General features: G+C 39.1%; 1 protein-coding gene across 1 annotated transcript in view; it reads right to left on the bottom strand.

Annotated features, from left to right (window-relative positions):
* The window catches only part of Ns1 (Nucleostemin 1), a 179,591-nt gene that overhangs the window by 117,489 nt on the left and 39,649 nt on the right, over positions 1–22,453 (bottom strand). Inside the window, exon 5 of the mRNA XM_067138886.2 lies at positions 10,591–10,836. Within this exon, the coding sequence (XP_066994987.2) occupies positions 10,591–10,836 (246 nt within the window). The remainder of the gene's footprint in view (positions 1–10,590; positions 10,837–22,453) is intronic.

The raw sequence follows: 22,453 nt of genomic DNA, 5'->3' as shown, positions 1-22,453 counted from the left end.
CATATACAGGGTGAAGCGTAATTCGCGCACTCGGGCGTCGCAGCGCGACTCCTCACATGCCAGCAATAAAAAAATGTCTCTTACAAAATTTCGCCTTGCGAGTATATTCGGCAGAAAAACGACGTTGAAGAGTAGCAATCTGGCAACACTGTAACCAAATGTAGGGTAACTACCTCTGTCAGCAGAAGTCAGTCCTACTGTACAGTTGGTCCAGTGGATAGAGTTTCGGGGTAGCACGCAGGAGGTCGAGTGGTCGATCCTGGGATGAGGCATATGTTTTTTATTTCCAGGTGGTATGGTATCTGGCATCTTAATTGTCAACAGCGATTGCAGTGTGTCCTCTAGAAACCATTTGCACTTACATACTACGATCCTAGAAATGGACGAACAATCGTTTTCATTGGTCAGCTTTGAAAAGCGCCCTTTCCACGTCGTGGGCGTGAATTTATCCGCACCACTTCATCTACTAGATGTGAAACCTCTTTGTTTCAGCTGTCTGTTTCTTATTAGTCTAACCAGGTATTTGTTGTTTCAGCGTTACAAAATATTGTAAATGTAGGATACATGTGACCTCAGAAACGGTGTCTTACTGTATTACAGTAGGTAATGTCAGGTGGAAATTAGCAAATAAAAAATGCGCCTCAACCCAGGATCGAACCATCCACCTCCTGCATGCCAACCAAAAACTCTACCCACTGCAACAACTGTACAGCACGACGAGAACGTGCTGACAGCGGTAGTTACCCTACATATGGTTACAGTGTTGTCAGATTGTTACTCTTCAATGTCCGTTTTCTACCGGATATACTCGCAAGACGAAAATTTGTAAGAGACATTTTTTTATTGCTGGCATGTGACGAGTCGCGCTGCGACGCCCGAGTGCGCGAATTACGCTTCACCCTGTATATATTTTTCATCATTTATATGTGAATACTAAATACTGGACATACCAGAACTATAGGAACATGTGACTTCTCATTCTTCAACATGGTGATCACATTACGACTAATTGTTGTTCAACACACCCGTAGCTGACTTAAACTTAGCCTTCTTCAGAAACTCGGAACTAAATTTTTGCTCAAAGCACTTTCCTTGCTGAACTGATTTCAAGGTTAAAAGTTTCTCCAAAGTTTGTTCAGACAGCAAGGATCTGAACTGTGTTTTTGTCTTTGTGACTCTGCTAAAAATCCTTTCATATTCTGCATTGCTATGTGGAATTGATAAAATAGCAAGCATTACCTTAGAGAGTCTGTCATATTTAAGTACACCATCAGTTGATTTCATCTGACCTACCAATGCCCACTGAACATCAATTCTTCCTTATGCCAGATCTGTTCCTTCAAGCTGAAAGTTACAGAACTGGGAGTGCAGAATATCAGTTTCTTTATCTAAACATTCCGTTTCACTAGTCAGAATGTTCGGAAACTTGTTAATGAAAAATCTAAGGCTAGAAAATGATGCCTTACTTATAGCAGAAATATTTGCAACTTCCGCATTAATTAAAACTTCATCTTTGAACGGAAATTTATGCACCATGTAGTCACATGATGAAGAGAAACACTTTCTAACAGACTTAAAGAATATGCACTTTTCCTCAGACTTCAAAGTGTTCACCAAAACAAATGCAGAGTTCTCTATCATCAGATCAGAATCATCCTTTCGGTTTGCTGGAGTATGATAATCTACATCAAGGAGAGAGGAAGAGCTTTTAATAACATGTGGTTTCACAAAACTTGCCATCACATTCTTCGATAGTTCCTCCAAAACTGACCTCAATAAGTGGATGTGGGGCGTACTTGACTGAAGAGCTACGTTTGGATTCTCAAAGATATCTATAAAACTTGAGAGAAAAAGGCAAAAAGATTTATGTAAATTTGATGAAAGGAACATGAACAGTCGTTCTTCATGTGACAATGCATGGCTATTAGTGTCATCAGTAGTTTCTTTTCTTTGTGAAACTGACGACTGGGTTTTCCTTTTAACCGAGGAGTGTGGTGAAATGTTATGACAATCCTTCACCTTTTCAGTCAAACAAGACACATCTGCACTTAAACTGTGCTTAAGAATTTTGTAAGTCTTCAAAGTTCCCATCTGAGAATCCTTACTCACAATTTTGCTGCTGAATAAAGTAACCAAAGGGTTCCACTGCAGCAAAATCCTACCTAAACACCTTCTTAGTGATAACCATCGAGTCGGCACATGATTCAGAATTTTCCTATCTCTGTGTTATGTAAAGTCTGAAATTCTGTGAACTTTTCTTTTCTCTTTGGACTCCTTTCCAGATAATAAAATATATCAATTATACTTTCATCTACATTTACGGCCAAGCACGCACACGCTTCTCTGCAGCAAGATTAATTAGGTGACATGAGCAGCCAACGATGATTATGTTACTATTTTATCGCTTCAAACATCCTGCCACACCATTCTTTAATCCTACCATTACTGGAGCATTATCAGCACCAAGAGCTAGGCAGTTTTTTAATGGAATGTGGAATTCCTGAAAAGTTGAGAGCAAAAGATTGGCAATGTCAGCTTCAGTAGCATCCCCTTCTAAATTAGGCACAGAGAGTAGACAACTCTGAATTTCATTGAGTTCAGGCCTAAAATATGTTACAACAATGGGATATATTTCCAAGTTGCTTTTATTGCTACCATCAGTAACAACAGAAAATGCATTCACCTGCAAATGTGATACAATTTTCACCCTTTCTTCCATGCACATTTCTGTAATGACAGCCGCTGTTTTCGTTCTAGCACACCCATATCGTTTAGCGATTTCCGCATCAGAAACATTTTGTAAAGCAAAGGTCCCATGTGATTGGCACAATTTACAGGCAGGTTATGTTCTATGATAAATGACGTAAATAACGCCTCGGCATTCGTCACAGGATTTACATCTTGGTTTTTACATGAAAAGTTCAGTTTCTGGTTTCTTTCTACACATTGGATACTCTCCCTATGTTTTTTCAATTGCATATGCTTGAGTATATCACACTTCCCGCCATGCAAAACTGAAAAATCACACCTACATATAGTACAGAGTGTGAATGTTGGCCCCTTTCTGGATTCATTCAAACAGGGAAACTCTTCCTTATAAGCACTTTTAAACACTGCATCATATTTCTTTTTTGACATTTTGGCCAAAACAAATATTAAGACACAACACGAGCAGTTCTGCAGGTCCTGGCCTGGGTAGACGATTATGGCGTGCTACTTGTGAGGTTAGGTTACTCGCTTGACTTGCTTGCAAAGACCAAAGAGGAGCACATCACTGGCCACCGTGCCCCATACTGCCATCTGGTATCATTATCAGAACTACTATCGACCCGCCATACTCAGCCATATATCAATAGAACGAGAAAATCCACGGGAGTTTGCAGAATAATGGTTTGTAACATATACCTACAGGAACCTACAGGAACACATTTTCACATTTTGCCAGTAAATGTGCAGCTAAGGAGAATGGGTGTGGATCGTGAAGCCGTGCAGACAGTGTCAGAAAGGGGCGGCGGCACAGGACTTCGTGTACTATAGTAGAGTGTGTTGCACACTACCAGCTAAGCTGCACACACCGCCGCGCGAGGTCCAATTTGTTTCCGCTATGAACTGAGAGTTCAACCCATTAATATCACCACGCTCAGTGTCTACTTTCTTCTCAAGAAGAATTCTATAACTTCATATTCAGTCTGCACAATTCCAACAATCAACCATGCAGCCCTATCACCATAGCTTGGTTACTTAATACGCCAAGTATCAAATTTTCTGCTTAAGCTGAAACAGTGTATAATCAACTCTTCACAGATTCTTCTAGAGGGTATCATCTTCACGTTTGTTACTTAAACATTGCACATTGTATACTTTTATTATATGTGTCATGTTAGTACCATAACACTCGGTCCACAACCGTTATGTATTACCAGGACCTACTGAATTCCATCTGATACACCATATGTCTAAAATCATACTGAAATTGACCTACAACACAGAGCATCTCATTTGTACATTTATACCCAGACTTTTTTAGCGTGTTTAGTGTACTTGTATTATATTTTGCTCACCTTTGTCACTTGCAATATTTCACTTTCATTTGCAAGATTTTGAGCGCCACAGCACCTTGCCTAGTTCAACCACACATCATATTGTAAATTATATATTCATAAGGTTCTTATCGCTTAGAAACATGTTTTAGGATTTCGTCAAATATTGTGTATGTTTAAATATGGCTGATGATGACCCCGAGTAGGGTTTAAAATTAGTCCCATGTAATGTAAATAACATTGTAAATACAACTATTGTATTGAATAGGTGGAAAACTCTCCTGTTTATATCTATATGTTATCTCAGTTCAATACGGACCAACAACATGAAGTTCATAACCCTTGATGGTTTGTAAGTTTAAAATTATACAAAAATTACTGATACTGCACTGCAACCTAGTATTAATTAGCACATATGCTCCAATTTCAACACGTTCGCGGCCGATGACAACACGTGTGTCATGACTCCACTTTTGCTTAGTATCGATGACGTCACACTCCAGGCCAAACATTACAGCTCATATTTCCACTGGCACCTATGTAAACAAGCGGACCTCTTATTGGTGCATTGTTAAGCTGTTGTTTAACAGAAAGCTCCTACTGGATATCAGGTTAATTGTTAGTTACTATCTCTGTAGTCGTTACAATTTGGCATAATTTTCTGTGATATCAACAGAGAATAGTGAGGTTGCAGGGTTTCCTCTGCAGAAGGTTCCCAAAATCTATCATCCCACCTACAGGTATACATTTTTACATTTTGCCATAAATGTGCAGCTAAGGAGAATGGGTGTGGATCATGGAAGCTGTGCAGACAGTGTTAGAAGGGGGCGGCGGCACAGGACTTTGTGTACTATAGTAGAGTGTGTCCAGGACAGCCAGGCTTGTTTCTGGAGCCATATTTTATGGAATTCTGCAAAAGATAGAAGTAATTGACTCCAAACAATGCCATATTTCTACCTGTGTTTGTTGAAGTGCACTATTAGAGGCTACTGCATTGACTAGGCCGTACAGCGATTGTTCACATAGCAATAACACGGATTTTACCACATAGCATTTTTGACAGAAATGTTGAAAAACATATTTATCTGTCTAGGAAAGTTATTAAATATCTACGATTGAACAAAACATTATTTCCCCAATTCCACTTCTTTATCCGTCATGATGCATACGCTGCATCAAACGACACTGCAGGTGAAAAGCTCATCGGGTGCCACTGACGCATCATGTGCGTCATGGATGGCTCCCGTTCACTAATCCAATGGTCTGTTTCGTTAATATTTCTGATGAAATGACAAACACACGACCTAAGTCGTGTAGTTACATTCAGAGTTGGACGTGGCTGTCCTTCATTTTTTTTTTTTTTGCTACGGGCTTTACGTCACACCGACACAGATAGGTCTTATGGCGACGTGTCCTTCATTTATAATAATTCTGCTTTTCTCCATGAAAGAAAGTGTACTAAATGAAGAGTCCAGGGGAATAAAGATGAGGGTCCAGAAAACAAAGTTTGGAGAAAACAGCGGTTTTAATTTTAAAATGAAATACCTAAATCCTAAACAAAAAACAAGTTATTTTGATGTTTCACTGATGAATAACATATTTGGCATATATTTATTATGTAGATAGACTTTCTGCATTTATGTAGTATTATAAAAATTATATTATACAGTAATTGATTCATGTCACAAAAATCTAGGCAAAATTGATTTGCTCACGTCCGTAGGTTTAACCTCTAATTGCCCTACACATGCCTCCTGGGTGGTGCTAACTGAGCAACAGCGAAAACAGGCAGCCAGACTATCCACAGGATCTCCTGGCAATGACATATTTTCGACGAAATAATAGAAACAGTTCTTCTCAGAACTCATTAACGAGAAACATTGGTCCATCTATCCGACTCCTACAACTGAATGTCGAGAGCATTAGCAAGGCAAAATGTGACTATCTGTCAAAATTCCTGTTGGACAATAACATCGACATTGTCGCCGTTCAGGAAACTCATGTTTCCAACGAAGAAGCATTCCGAAGCAGAGGTCGAATTCCTGGATATACTGCTCTTGGTGCAACTTATCACGAGGTATATGGTATTGCTACGTATGTTCGGAGCAACCTAAACGAGGCTCCACTAATTTCTGTTTTTTTTTTTTTTTGTTTGCTAGTTGCTTTACGTCGCACCGACACAGATAGGTTTTATGGCGACGATGGGACAGGAAAGGGCTAGGAGTGGGAAGGAAGCGGCCGTGGCCTTAATTAGGTACAGCCCCAGCATTTGCCTGGTGTGAAAATGGGAAACCACGGAAAACCATTTTCAGGGCTGCTGACAGTGGGGTTCGAGCCTACTATCTCCCGAATACTGGATACTGGCCGCACTTAAGCGACTGCAGCTATCGAGCTTGGTCTAATTTCTGTTAATGTGAAGGAAGATATACATACGGTTGTCATACAAGTGCATGATATCACTATAACAAATATGTTTATAAGCTACCTAAGACACCCTGGCCCGATTTTGTCTTACAAATTGCAGAACATCGTGCAATTTATATAGGGGACTTCAATAGTCACCATGAATTTTGGAAATACTCTGACAATGATGAAAATGGAAGTATGCTTGCAGAATGGGCTGAAGTGAACAATCTTCATCTAGTGTTCGATGCCGAAGATCAAGGTACTTTCAGGTCAACAGCTTGGGACAAGGATTCTAATCCTGACTTATGTTTTGTTACCTGCAATGAAAGAGGTTTCCCGATCAATGCCACAAGAAAAGTGATAGATGCCTTCCCCAACAGCCAGCACAGACCTGTAATAATACAAATTGGTTGCACGGTCCCTGTCATACGATCAACTCCACATGCTTGATGGAACTTCCAGAAAGCTGACTGGGCAAAGTTTTCAAGAGAACTGGATAAGTGCATTAGCTGGATCCCTCCATCTCATAAGAACTACCATCGGTGCAGTAACAACAACAGCTAAAAAGTGTACGCCAAGAGGACATCGAATAGAATATATCCCAGGATGGAGTGATGAAAGTGAAACACTGTACCAACAATTCCAGCAAAGTAATGACCAAGAGATAGCTACGGAACTTTTGACCAGCTTAGACTTATCTCGAAGGCAGAAATGGACAGACATAGTTGAAAGTATGGACTTTACCCACTCAAGCAAAGAAGCATGAAGCCTTCTGAGAAGATTGGGAGGAAGTGGATCAGTATGCAGAAAACCTTCAGGAGTAACACTTGACGAAATTGCTTCCCACATCATTACCACATCAAGAGTGCCTCCCGACAAGAAACATACCAAACATATTAGACGACAACTTTGTGATTTGAAAAAGACAACATCTCCCTCATCTGAATATGCATGTCCCTTCACAGTTTTAGACATTGGCATGGGACTGAAGGACCTCAAACCTTTTAAGTCACCTGGTTTCGATGGCATCCATCCAGAATTTCTGATTCATTTGGGAGGATATGCTAAGAAATGGTTGGCAGAGTTCTTTACTGACATCCTGCTGACTGGTCAACTTCCATTGGAGTTCAAGAAGGCAAAGATAATTTCTATTCTGAAACCTGGCAAACCCAGCAACAAGGTAGAAAGCTATCGACCCATTGCCCTACTTAGTTGCTGCTACAAATTTTTTGAAAGGTTGATATATAACAGAATAATCCTAGAGCATATTCCAGTTGAACAGGCAGGCTTCAGACCAGGACGGAGCTGCTGTGACCAAGTATTGTCTCTCACATCCTTCATTGAGGCAGGATATCAAATGAAGCTGAAAACATCTGTAGCATTTGTTGATCTCACTGCTGCCTTTGACACTGTATGGAGGGAAGGCCTTATCTACAAATTTCTTCGTGTCATACCATGCAGAACAATGGCTCAACTGATTAACAACATGTTAAGTGATCGGAAGTTCCAAGTAATCACTGGAAGCAAGATAAGCAAGGAGAGGAAGCTAAACAACGGATTGCCCCAAGGATCAGTTCTCTCACCATTATTGTTCAACTTATATCTCTCTGACCTTCCTGACACTTCATCCAGAAAATTCTGCAATGCCGACGACTTGGCTCTAGTTGTACAAGATCAGGTAATGGAGACGACTGAAGAGATTCTGACCAAAGACCTGTGTTCACTGGAAAATTACTTCAAAATCTGGAGACTTCAACCCAGTGTGAGTAAAACAGAAGTGTCTTGCTTCCATTTAAATAATCATTTGGCGAACGTGAAATTGAATGTTAGTTTCAGAGGGAGAATTCTTCATCATAACTGGAACCCAAAATACCTTGGTGTCATCTTGGACCGTACACTATCCTTCAAACAACACCTCTTGAACTTAGCACAAAAGTTGAAGTCTCGAAATAACATCCTTCATAAACTGTGAACTACCTGGGGATCTTCAGCAACCACTTTGCGATCTTCAGCCCTGGGTTTGTTGTATTCAAGTGCTGAGTATTGTGCACCTGTTTGGATGAACAGTCATCATACAAGTCTTGTTGACACCCAGCTTAATACCACAATGCGCATCATACCTGGCGCAATCACATCTACTACAGTTCATTGGCTTCCACTGCTAACTGGTATAATGCCACCTGATCTACACCGATCTAATGCCCTTATGAAGGAATTCCACAAGATCTCAAGAAATCCTAGTCTACCCGTGAATAGTGACCTTCCACTTCTGAATCTTAATAGACTAAAATCACGCCATGCAACTCTGCGTGATGCTGCTAACATGGATGCTAAGCATTTTAAATCTCTTGATGAGTGGAAAAGTAGATGGGAAGCAGCAATGGATGTGTGCCTTCATACCTTCTTCTCAGGTCCCAGATTTGCAAGTGGATCCAACCTACCACGCAAGACCTGGACTGCCCTGAATAGAATCAGAACAGGACATGGCCGGTGCAGAGCCGCTCTCCATAAGTGGAAAAAGCTATCTAATCCAGACTGTGACTGCGGAGCTCCACACCAGACTATTCGTCATATCATCAGGGAATGTAAGATTCAAGCCTATCACTGTGATGAAGATGACTTCCTGCTGGTATCTCCAGATACTGTACGTTGGATAGAAAAACTTGATATTCAATTGTGAAGCACACATTACTTTGTTTCTCAGCTGTAAATATGTATATATATTACTGATATTGTCTATATAAGCCACACGCTAAATAAATAAATAATATGAATATATTGTTTGTGTGGTAGTTTTTGGAACATTTAAAATGTCACTTGTTTATTGGCCTTCATCATTACCTGAAACTAATAATAGGCTTCTTAAGTACACAGTACACTTCACAAATGAGGGAGTGATGCATAAAATTTTTGGGCTTTGACAGAACAAAATTTTTCAGGTGCTGAAGGTCATCAAACTTTGCTTTTGGGACAGGTATAGGTCCATCATATGCTAGTTCAGGAAGGTGAAAGCAGCCTTCTGGTAGAGATAAGAGTATCCTCTTCAGTTTGGTGACAACACCTTCATCATCCATGCCATTGTAAGTTTGCTGATGTAAGATCATTTTAGGATGGTGACGGACAATCTTCAGTTTCCTCACTGGACGTGTATTAAAGGGACATTGTTTTACTTGTAGTGGGGAAAGAAAGGTATTCCACAATCTGAATATTTCTTGATTGTCACAAGAACTGACTTTAAATGGTCTTGGTTTGTCTCTCGAGTTTTGGAGAACTTCATTCCACTCAGACGGAAGTTCAACCGCAGACTTCTGGTTATAGATGGTGAATGAAAATTCAGGTTGTGAAAGTGTAAACGGTGGTTAAGTGCACTCAGTGAAGTGGGAAGTGAAAATGACTGTGATGGCAGCATAGGATACAACGTTATTCATAACCTTCACACATGAACTACATTAGTTCCAGGCCTAATTTTTTGTGAACAAATAAACACTCTTACATCAAGCCTGAGGACTTCGTGAAGAGTATGACTTCATTATTTTCTTCCTTTGGGTGATATAGAATTAGAACATTTTTTTCCTTATATTTGATGATGATATTTTCAAACTAATTACCACTGAAAGAAACACTCACCCAGCTGAAATAAGTACACATTCGTTTAATTGTAGAAGGGGAGAGTGTTAAACAAGCATAAGCTAGTATCACATTAGCACTTAACATTAACAGAATGCAAGTTATTTATTGACTGGCATCAAACCTGAAATACAGAAGACACCTAAAATGTCTGGAAAAATATCTTCAGTACTGCCTTAGGAGAATACTAAGAGTTAAATGGCAGGGCTGCTGAACAAACATCAGAATCTTCGAAGAGGCCAATACCATAAGCATTGAGACAACAATTATCAAACAATAAATTGAACAGGTCAGTCATGTTACCTGTATTTATAATTTGCGACAGTAAGTTAAAAAAAAACAGGGATCAAAAGTCATTAGAATACAGTGAAAAATGTCAAAACTGAAGTATAAATTTATTTGATTTGACCTTTCATTCTTGATCTGATTAAAAGGTTAATATTTAACTAGACCCGGACGTTCAGAGAAGTGAGATAAGAAGCATTTATAAACAGATTACAGTCTTGGCAATACTTACCTACTATTCCAACAGATATACATGTCTTGATATCCTTGTTGCGGCAGTAATTACCAAGTAATGACATCAGCAACTCTGCTCCTACACACGTTGAGTTCTTCATAGCCTTTTCTGGCAAATGTTTTGCCATTTTCTTATGACCTAATCTTCTGTTCTGCATTTGGGTGGTAGCCTTGAATGGTACAGCAGGGAAGAACCTACGTAAATACTTAAGCCATCGGTCTAGGTTTTCCCGTGGTACCAGGTCTGGAATTTAAAACATGAAGCTACAGTAGTAAAAATTGTTACTTCACACTGAAAAGTAGAACAGATAGATATGGAATACTACATTTTCTTATACTGACATTGAATTCAATTTAATGGCAATTTTTCTCCATGAGGTCATATAATTACAGAAATAACATTTCTTCCCTGCTTTTGTTTCTTCTTTAGTTGGACCTTTGAATACTGGAGGGAGGGAGCTATGAAATGAAATAAAATTTACACTTAAGTAATAAATGCATATGGGATGGAACAGGAGAGATGCTTTCAGGGGAATATGACAACATATCAAGGAGCAGAAAACATAGTTATGATAATATGAAAAGATATTCAGGAATTTCAGTAAGAGCATACTAAACTCTAGCAGGATTTAGGGGATGCTCTGCTGAATATTTTGAGACAAGGAACCTAGGACCTGAGAAGCCAGCTTAGAGAGATATGGGCCTAAACATGTCTTATCACTATTACTGCTTCCCAGATTTATTAAAGCTATTTTTACATGTATTTATTTACATTTTGCCTGGATTGTATTCACCTGTGATGTGATTCTACACACACCAGGGACATTTGGAAGGCAGTGGAAGAAACTCGTATGCCAAAGTCATGTTTGCATTGAGGTAGGTGGCCACCATTTTGAGCAACTGTTGTAAGGTACAAAAGGGTATGTTAACTCAGCTTTAATGGAAAAAGATATTCAATTTTAAGTGTATTGATTTCTTTCTTCTACAATTTTGCTTTACGTCACACAGACAAAGATAGATCTTGTGGCGACGATGGGGCAGGAAAAGTCTAAAAGTGGGAAGGAAGCAACAATGACTTTAAATAAGGCACAGCCCCAGCATTTGCCTGGTGTGAAAATGGGGAAATCACAGAAAACCATTTTTAGGGCTGCTGGCAGGAGGGTTTGAAACCACTATCTCCCGAATGCAAGCTCACAGCTATGCAACCCTAACCGCATGCACAACTCGCTCAGTAACAGCATTGATTTAATTAATCATAGATAAAGGATACTGCTCTTACAGCTAAAAATTCTATTGAATATATATTTTTTTAAGCAAATATGTTTTGCCTTGTTAAATAGTTCATTCAGTGCATGGTTCTTTTAATCAACAACAAGAAACACTGTATGTTCTATGTAAAATCATTAAATCAAATGAAGTTTAAATTAAATTCAAGGCAAGAGGCTATTCTAATTAGAAGTTACTTAAGACAACAATTGGAATTAAATCTTATTCAAAATATAAAAAGGCAACACTGCACATTAAATTAAATTTAATATGAGATTCTATTCAAGTAGAAGTTATTAAATAAAGATAACTGAAATTAAATTTGGTTCAGAAATGGAAAACTGAAGGACTACAAATATGTCTTCATCATCATCATCATCATCGTCGTCATCATTTCCCTTTACCCAGGTGTAGCCAGGTAGGGGCAAAGATGGTTCCTCTCCACTTTTTTTGGACTTTCCACCACTCCTCCTCCAACACTGTGTCCCACTCCAAGTTTCTTTCTATTATACTGCATTGGATTGTATCCTTCCATCTCAATCGTGGTCGTCCACGGCCTCTCCTTCCTTGCACATTAAAATAAACAAGATAAATATTTAAAAATAGCAAAGTATCAATCAGATTTACATGACTCAGATTGTTGTATTCCTTTACAGCTGGATAAAGTCATCTTGAGAATCAGAATATTTTACAAATTCACAAGTCTGCCGACACACATACTTAACATATCAAATCAAATTTTTAAATTTTTAAGTTTTTTTAAAAATTAATTTTAAGACACGGGCTTGCATGCACGCACCACGCTCCTGGCTTTACTTTTTGTTAACACTTTTAACTGTAGATGAGTACGTTCCCCATTTCTGCACACCTGACGTTGCAGTGGGGTCCCTAACCTTAAGAAAAGACGTGATCTAATGCGCAAAAGGGGTGGGGGGAACTAACCTAACTGTACAATATATAACACGCTGAGTGGCAAAACATCCTACGCACAAAATATACATCTCGAGCCATGAACAAACTCATGAGCATAACAAACAAATGCGGATAGGAGCCACACAAACAAAACATGTAAATGGCAATATATACCGTACATTCAAAGAAACAAAAACATGATATCATATTTTCCAGGGTTCACCAAGGAAAGCATGCGGCATTCACGCAACTCGCATCCACTTAAAGCCACAACGAAAATGAAAGGAAACATAATTCTGTGGCTTGGTTCTAAAAGGGCCAATGTCAAGATTTATCAAAACAGGTTTTATTGGTGTACGCCATACAGTTTCATGTGCTCTCCGTATTGTTAAAACGGCCAATGTCTGAGTCACATAGGATTAGAGGATACTGGCGTTTAAAGATGTAAGCTCCAAAGTGTTTTAGCAAGATTCTCATTAGCATAAAAGGGCCAATGTCTTGGCCCTCTCTCTTATTTTACATTTGTTTCAAGAAGGGCCAATGTCGACATTGGCCTTTATTGCTGACAGATTGTTTCAACAATTGAAACAGTGCTGTGACATTGGTCTTAAATCTGGCGGGAATACACAATAATAAGTGTTGTTCCTTTAACAATTCCCGGAACACTTTAGTGCATTGTCAATGAGGAATCTACAGTAAAGAGTCTTGGTAGGCACACACATCATGTTTTACAGAGGCCGGATAATGGTATCTTTGTGCCAGAAGACAGGCTTTGACATTAGTGGTAAGTAAATCTGTTCATTATAATAACCACAAATAGCTTGTTTTTCATGTATGATACAGTAATTAGGTTTATTTTGATTACATATTTGTAGTCAGGTTTCTTACTATTATTTGTTCTTTACTTTAGAGCAAGCTACAAAACATGATCGGTCAGACGTCATAAATGTAGTCTGTGAGGAGTCTGGACAACAAAATGTACCAGTTAAATCAGGACTTCAGTCATCATCTTGTTTTGAAGGTACGAATACATTAATAACGCTAATAATAATCGAATACAAGTGTCCTGTTTTCATGAGGGATATTTTTCTTAGCGTATTATCATAACATTATTTACTTTATAACTTCTAGGGCATATTACACATTGTTTATCAGAATCCTACTCGACAAATGGCCCAATGTGCGACAAGGAAGAGCATGAGGAACCAACTCCACCTGAAATATTAGCGCACAAGTCATCACTCTGCCTTGAAGGTAAGTTTACTAAAATAAACTGTTATTTTATACCTCATTTTTCCAGCCCAAACCCATAAATTGACTGGTATCTCTACTTAATACCGATCTAAAATATTGTGAACCGCCTATTAATTGATTTCATTGTTATTTTCTTCAAGGTTTTCCCAGTACGAGTAGAGAAGGAAATGCATATTCATCATTATTGCCAGACGAGATTTCAAGTTCTGATGAAGATATAATATTTGAAGATTCTGATGAGTATGTTCCAAGTGATGGGGAAAGTAGTGACGAAAGCAGTGACGGAGGGAATTAAGCTGTACGAAGGATAGCTAAAATATCTTCAAGGACTGAAGAAATTGATCAAATTCAACAGCAGCTTGGCAATGAAACAACAAAGTTCAGTGGAAGGGGGAGGAAGAAATGTGATCCACAAGATTCGTCCAGAAAAAGAAAGCAAAACCAAAAATTATGGGGAAAAAAATCAGAGGAAAGAACTGAAAACTCAAAGAAAGCAATATGTGACATCGAAAGGAAAAGTTATACCTGCTAAGGTTATGAAATCGTCGTGCAAGTGCAGGAAAAATTGCGGAGAAAAAGTAAGTGACAATGACAGAGAAAAAAATGTTCATGGAATATTACAAATTGTCCCCAGAAGCTAAAAATCAGCTCATAGCTAATCATGTGTATGAGGAAAATAAACATGTGGAGTGTTTAAGGAATAAACCTGAAGGAACTGCAAGCAGACGAAAATATTCCAGAAAGTACTTTCTTTACATGGCTTCCTTGCAGACTAAGCTAGAAGTATGTCAGAATATGTTCCTCAATACATTTTGTTTAACACAAAAGAAGGTAAGAGTAACTCCTCTGAAGGAGGAGTGTGTTCTGAAGATGGACGCGGTAAACATTCAAATCATCCAAAAGTTCCTTCCGATGACATTGATTTAATAAAGGAACATATTAACATGTTTCCTTCCTACGAAAGTAATTATTCACGATCTCATTCTTCTAAGAAATATTTATCTCTAGACTTGAGTATTTCAGCAATGTACCGGCTCTATCAAGAATTCTGCCAAACCAAAGGTGTGAAGCCAAGAAGTGAAGCATGTTATCGTTTTTGTGACCTGTTTTAATCTTAGCTTTCACAAACCGAAGACTGACACGTGTGCAAAATGTGACAAATACGTCATGTTACTTAAGAATTGTACTGATGATGCTCAACGTTGTAAGGTTGAAATGGAACGACAGCAACATTTGGATTTAGCCCAGGCTGCTTATGATCAGAAAGAAAGTGATGAAAAGAAAGCCGAGCAGAATTCCAAAGTTGTAACCCTGGCCTTTGATTTGCAGAAATGTCTACCCACACCTTTTCTACGTTGTGGTGTGTCATTTTACAAAAGACAACTTTGGACCTTCAACTTGACGATCTATGTAAAAGGACTTAAAGAATGTTCACCAGTGTGTTACATTTGGAACGAAACAGTTGCAGGAAGAGGTGGCCAGGAAATAGCTTCTTGTCTATATGATTATTTGCTGAAACTGCCTGACGAAATTGTGGAGGTACACCTGTATAGTGATTCGTGTACTGGACAAAATAGAAATATTTTTGTTGCAATCATGTTTCTGAGAGTAGTGGAAGAATTTATGATTCAGGGAAAACGTTTGGAAATCAACCACAAGTTTCTTGAAGTTGGACATACTCACTTGGAAGCTGATTCTATTCACGCAGCCATTGAGAAGACAAAAAAAAAAACAACTGTTGAAGTGGAACTGCCAAGAGACTGGGCCAAATTAATACGCATGGTTCCCCGAAAGCCACCCATAACTGCGAGAGAGCTGGAGCAAAAGGATTTCTACAGCTTTAAAGACTTGATGAGAAGTCATTATCTGCACAAGAAAATTAACACAGAAGGGAATCCTGTCGTTTGGAACAAGATAAAGTGGATGAAGTATCACTCAGATATGCCAGGAATAGTTTCCTACAAACATAGTTACTCCTCTGAAGAATCATTCAAGATGATAGATCTGAACAGAAATAAAACTCGACGTTTGTCGATGCCAGAACTCGCACCTATTTCTGATGCCATCATTCCCATTCCAGAAAAGAAATTAAAAGACTTAAAGGATCTCATTCCATACATCAACATAAGCAGTCGTCCATTCTACATGCAGTTCATCAGTCACCTGAGAGCCAATACAGAGTCAGATGAAAGAGATGAACTGATATTTTATGAGGGGAAGGATCAGGATGGTGATGATGATGGAAACGAGTGATACATGTTTTTGTTTCTTCTTTTACAGTATCAGCCGTAGTGTATGTGCAAATTATTTTTTTGATATTAAGAAATGTGAATAAACAGTTCTCCCCCTGATTTCGACCGTGTTTTCATAAATAAATTATGAAATTTTATGGTGACAAAATGTGGTTTCTGGGAGATGTAACATTTGCTATCAGTTATTAAATTATTGATGAATGAATAAAATTATTTAATTAATGAATATACAGAAATATTTATCTTAAAATTACCTGTTTCTTGGTATTTAGTGTATCTGACCCAGAAATCCAAAGGGCCAATGTCAAATAATAAAAGAGAGTTCATGATATTAAAAAGGGCCAATGTCCTCTTAAGTCCTTTAATTTTGAATTTGAAAATTCTAGAAATTTAGTATTTAAAAATAAGCCTTAGTTAAGTTAATTTACAAAAATGATAGCAACAAATAGCCAACAAATAAATTGTTAATATTTGTCAGAAAATGGCAGAAAATATTCAGAAGCTTATAACTCAAAACTAAGATTCTTGACATTGGCCCTTTTAGAACCAAGCTACAGAATTAGACGTTAAGCAACACTTCCTATTTAACACAGGTTCCTAAAAAATAATTACAAGAAAAAAAAAAAGACAGAGTAGGCTTTACCTTTCAACACCTATTTCAACGTTGTAACCTGGAAGAGATGACATGACACAAATATTCCTCAGCGCGGTTATATCATAAAAGAAAATCCAAAACAAACGTCGCGATATAAAACTCTTGTCAACTGCCACAACCATAGAGACACGGACAGAAACAATAAAATCACGAAGTATAGGCCCCTCATATAACACTCTCCTCGGTAGACAAAAGTATCACCCTCGCCAACACACGGCGGAATACTCAAAGGGGAGATCGATGTCTCCCAAAATAAAGCAGCAATACCAAAACCACAGGGTCCAACCCTTTACACATGCTGCTCAACAGTCTACCCAAGGCAAGTCACACAATCAAGAAAATGCAGGCCTTCCAGATGAGGAACGCGTCCTCTTACTCAAAATCACACAAATAATATCACATGTCCTAAAGTTGCGTAAAACTGAAGAAATATGTAGAACGTCGTCAACATGAAAAGAAACAAGACCGTGCTGGTCACAAAGCACTCGAGCACAAAGTAAACATGAATAATAAAGTGGCCCAACTCTGTAATAAATATGATGAACTGAAACTAAGAAATTGCCACATTGACAATTGGTCATGTCTGAACATCGGAAAGTTACTGAAATATCTCAATCCAACATCGCGAGAAACTCATAGAGATAATAATAATAATAATAATAATAATAATAATAATAATAATAATAATAATAATAATAATAATAATAATAATAGATATTAGATTGATAATAATAATAATAACAATAACACATTTTACAGAAAATTTATTCTAATATTCGGAACTCGAAATACGAAACTGCGTTCGTGGAACTCGTGAATCAATAATTAATTTACCACCTAGATATACAAAATAGTCATGAAGATGACACTAACAACTTCGTGGATCCACACTCCACCGTCTTACACACTCATTCACACATCATGCAATAAATCCCAGAAAACGTGACGGCATGTTTCCGTGCACTTTGAGCTCTCATTAATAATACATTAATCTAGTCCTTCCTGATTTTAATTTGAATCCTAATCTACATTTACAATTAAGCCCCGAGACGTACACTGCGTCTCAAATATTGAAACAAAACATACATACATAGATTATCATTATAGACTGTTATGCCTTTCAGCGTTCAGTCTGCAAGCCTCTGAGAATTTACTAAACGTCGCCACAATCCTCGATTTGCAACTAGTGTTGTGGCCTCATTTAGTTCTATACCTCTTATCTTTAAATCGTTAGAAACCGAGTCTAACCATCGTCGTCTTGGTCTCCCTCTACTTCTCTTACCCTCCATAACAGAGTCCATTATTCTCCTAGGTAACCTATCCTCCTCCATTCGCCTCACATGACCCCACCACCGAAGCTGGTTTATGCGTACAGCTTCATCCATCGAGTTCATTCCTAAATTAGTCTTTATCTCCTCATTCCGAATACCCTCCTGCCATTGTTCCCACCTGTTTGTACCAGCAATCATTCTCGCTACTTTCATGCCTGTTACTTCTAACTTATGAATAAGATATCCTGAGTTCACCCAGCTTTCGCTCCCGTAAAGCAAAGTTGGTCTGAAAACAGACCGATGTAAAGATAGTTTCGTCTGGGAGCTGACTTCCTTCTTACAGAATACTGCTGATCGCAACTGCAAGCTCACTGCATTAGCTTTACTACACCTTGATTCAATCTCACTTACTATATTACCATCCTGGGAGAACACACAACCTAAATACTTGGAATTATCGACCTGTTCTAGCTTTGTATTACCAATCTGACATTCAATTCTGTTGAATTTCTTACCTACTGACATCAATTTAGTCTTCGAGAGGCTAATTTTCATACCATACTCATTGCACCTATTTTCAAGTTCCAAGATGTTAGACTGCAGACTTTCGGCACAGTCTGCCATTAAGACCAAGTCGTCAGCATAGGCCAAACTGCTTACTACATTTCCACCTAACTGAATCCTTCCCTGCCATTTTATACCTTTCAGCAGATGATCCATGTAAACTACGAACAGCAAAGGTGAAAGATAACATCCTAGTCTAACTCCTGTAAGTACCCTGCACCAAGAACTCAGTCTACCATCAATTCTTACTGAAGCCCAATTTGATTGATTCTAATAATCTACCTTTAATTCCATAGTCCCCCAGTATGGCGAACATCCTTTTCCTCGGTACCCTGTCATATTTTTTCTCTAGATCTACGAAACATAAACACAACTGCCTATTCCTCTCGTAGCATTTTTCATTTACCTGGCGCATACTGAAAATCTGATCCTGACAGCCTCTCTGTGGTCTGAAACCACACTGGTTTTCATCCAGCTTTCTCTCAATGACTGCTCGCACCCTCCCTTCCAGGATATCAGTGAATACTTTGCCTGGTATACTAATCAACGAGATACCTCGATAGTTGTTGCAATCCTTCCTGTTCCCTTGCTTATAGATAGGTGCAATTACTGCTTTTGTCCAATCTGAAGGTACCTTACCAACACTCCACGCTAATTTTACTACTCTATGAAGCCATTTCATCCCTGCCTTTCCACTATACTTCACCATTTCAGGTCTAATTTCGTCTATTCCTGCTGCCTTATGACAATGGAGTTTATTTACTATCCATTCCACTTCCTCAAGCATAATTTCACCAACATCCTTTTCCTCCTCCCCATGAGCTTGGCTGTTCGCCACACTACCATGATGATTTCCTTTTGCATTGAGAAGATGTTCAAAATATTCCCTCCACCTCTCCAGTGATTCCCTGGGATCTATTATGAGTTCAACTGAATTACTCAAAACACTGTTCATTTCCTTTTTCCCTCCCTTCCTAAGATTCTTTATTACTGTCCAGAAAGGTTTCCCTGCTGCTTGACCTAGCCTTTCCAGGTTATTACCAAAATCTTCCCATGACTTCTTTTTGGATTCAACAACTATTTGTTTCGCTGTTTCTTTCATCTACGTACCAATCCCTGTCTGCCTTGGCCCTTGTTTGGAGCCATTTCTGATAAGCCTTCTTTTTACGTTTACAGGCTGCTCTCACTTCATCATTCCACCAAGATGTTCGCCTTTTCCCATCTTTACACACAGTTGTTCCTAGGCATTCCCTTGCTGTTTCTATTACAGCATCCCTGTATGCCACCCATTCACTTTCTATATCCTGAACCTGCTTACCTGTCTACTGTTTGAAACTTCTCACTAATCATATCCATGTACTTCTGTCTAATTTCCTCGTCCTGGAGACTTTCTACCCTTATTCGTTTGCAGACAGATTTCACTTTCTCTACCCTAGGCCTAGAGATACTTAGTTCACTACAGATCAGATAGTGGTCTGTATCATCGAAAAATCCGCGAAAAACTCGTACATTCCTAACAGATTTCCTGAATTCAAAGTCTGTTAAGATATAGTCTATTATGGATCTGGTACCCCTAGCCTCCCATGTGTAGCGGTGAATAGCCTTATGCTTGAAGAATGTATTCGTAACAGCTAAACCCATACTAGCACAGAAGTCCAGCAAATGCTTCCCATTCCCATTAGCTTCCATATCTTCCCCACATTTACCAATCACCCTTTCGTATCCTTCAGTTCTATTCCCAACTCTCACATTGAAATCGCCCATTAGCACTATTCTATCCTTGCTGTTGACCCTGATTACGATGTCACTCAATGCTTCATAAAACTTGTCAACTTCATCCTCATCTGCACCCTCACATGGTGAATACACGGACACAATTCTTGTCCTAATTCCTCCCACTGACAAATCTACCCACATCATTCGCTCATTTACGTGCCTAACAGAAACTATGTTGCGTGCAATGGTATTCCTGATAAAGAGCCCTACCCCAGACTCTGCCCTTCCCTTTCTAACACCTGTCAAGTACACTTTATAATCTCCTATCTCTTCCTCATTATCTCCCCTTACCCGAATATCACTTACTCCTAGCACATCCAGATGCATCCTCTTTGCTGACTCAGCCAGTTCTACCTTCTTTCTTCCATAAACCCCATTAATATTGATAGCTCCCCATCGAATTCCATTTCGTTCGCCAAGTTGTTTCCAAGGAGTCCCTCGCCTGTCAAATGGGAGTGGGACTCCGTTACTCCCATAGGTCCGAGGCTTGCTTAAAGTGTTCTGAGCTCGGTAAATTCATGAAGCAGGATGCTGCCCTACTTGCACATAGTCCAAGTGAGGATCTCTCCTCTAACGGGTTATGGACCACCGGTGAATTGTATAGTCCTAGCCGCCTGAGCACAAGGAGGGCCACGACTCAGAATATGTCCGAGATGCCCACTCCCATTCCATAGCAACTGGTATCCCGACTCTCAGGACCATTTACTAGGCCACTCAGCCGTTGCCCATGGTTCACGAACTAGGACGTGACTACAGTAACCCACAAACATGAACCATTTGAAACAAAACAAATAAAAAAAATATATAAGGAAAAAAAAAACCTGACTCATAAAAGAAATGACGCTAACCACTCAACTAAATAAATCAGAATAAAATGTAAGACAGCAAGCTGCGACCTCATGCAAACGGTCCACATTTATGTTACAATTATATTTACATTAACAAGCTTCCTATCATGTACTTTAAATAGGACGTAGTCCTTCCAAACAAAGCTACATCTACAGAAATTAAATATCAAACTAACCTATCCCCTTTTGCAACATTAAACACGCTCACACTCATATAATTACATTAAAACTCTGTACTCATCTGTTATCTTGACTTGTGGCCGCTCGACCTCAGGAGACAGCCGATCCCATCTTGCTTTTTAGCCCGCCATATTGATGATAATGCTGCCTTCAGAAAAGACTTGGATCAGTCCTTTTGTCTCCATCGAGGGGTAGAAAGGTGATGCCGTATAACCGTTGCTGCTTCTGGATGTTGTCTAAAACATCCCCTCGTTCACGATGTAGAAATTAGGTCAAGATCAACCGGCCAGTTACTAGAATACTACAGCCGGGGGTAAATTCCACCGACCGTGAAACCAGTTCCCATTCAGTCGCGGAACCGCTTCTCTCATCTACACCCGTAAATAGGTCAAATATTTCCCACATTTTACACGGCTGAACTGAAAATGGTAAAGTTTATGCCCTCGGAAAACAATTTACACAGGCAGGCTACTATGCACTTTGAAATAATTAAATGGAACTGTTCTCTCCCTTTGGTAATCGTGAGTTAAATGCCATTCTCCCACTATTAGAAAACTTGAGTATATCAAATGTAGACTGAGCGTCTTACAACAAAATCTTACGAGTCCCCACACGATCACTCGCGTAAATAAAAACTTCTTACGATGTTACCTGCACAGAATCTCGCCGACTAATAGGGTAACTAACTGACGCGGTCATCGTTTTTTTTAACTCGTCCTCGAAGACGCCATCGTATCCTCGATTGGGGCCATCTTTTCTCTAGACCATTGCCTAGCCATATCGATGGTGGCTCTATCGTTTCATTGGCTCGATGCATCGCGTACCTGACGCTTTCTTATAAGCGACCCTAGCCTCTCGCCCAGGCATCCGAAATGCTGTCCGT

The sequence above is a fragment of the Anabrus simplex genome, chromosome 1 (genome assembly GCF_040414725.1).
Source record: "Anabrus simplex isolate iqAnaSimp1 chromosome 1, ASM4041472v1, whole genome shotgun sequence".
NCBI classification, from domain to species: Eukaryota; Metazoa; Arthropoda; class Insecta; order Orthoptera; family Tettigoniidae; genus Anabrus; species Anabrus simplex.
The sequence above is the reverse complement of the archived record's forward strand: the minus strand, read 5'-3'. Positions and strand labels throughout refer to the sequence as shown.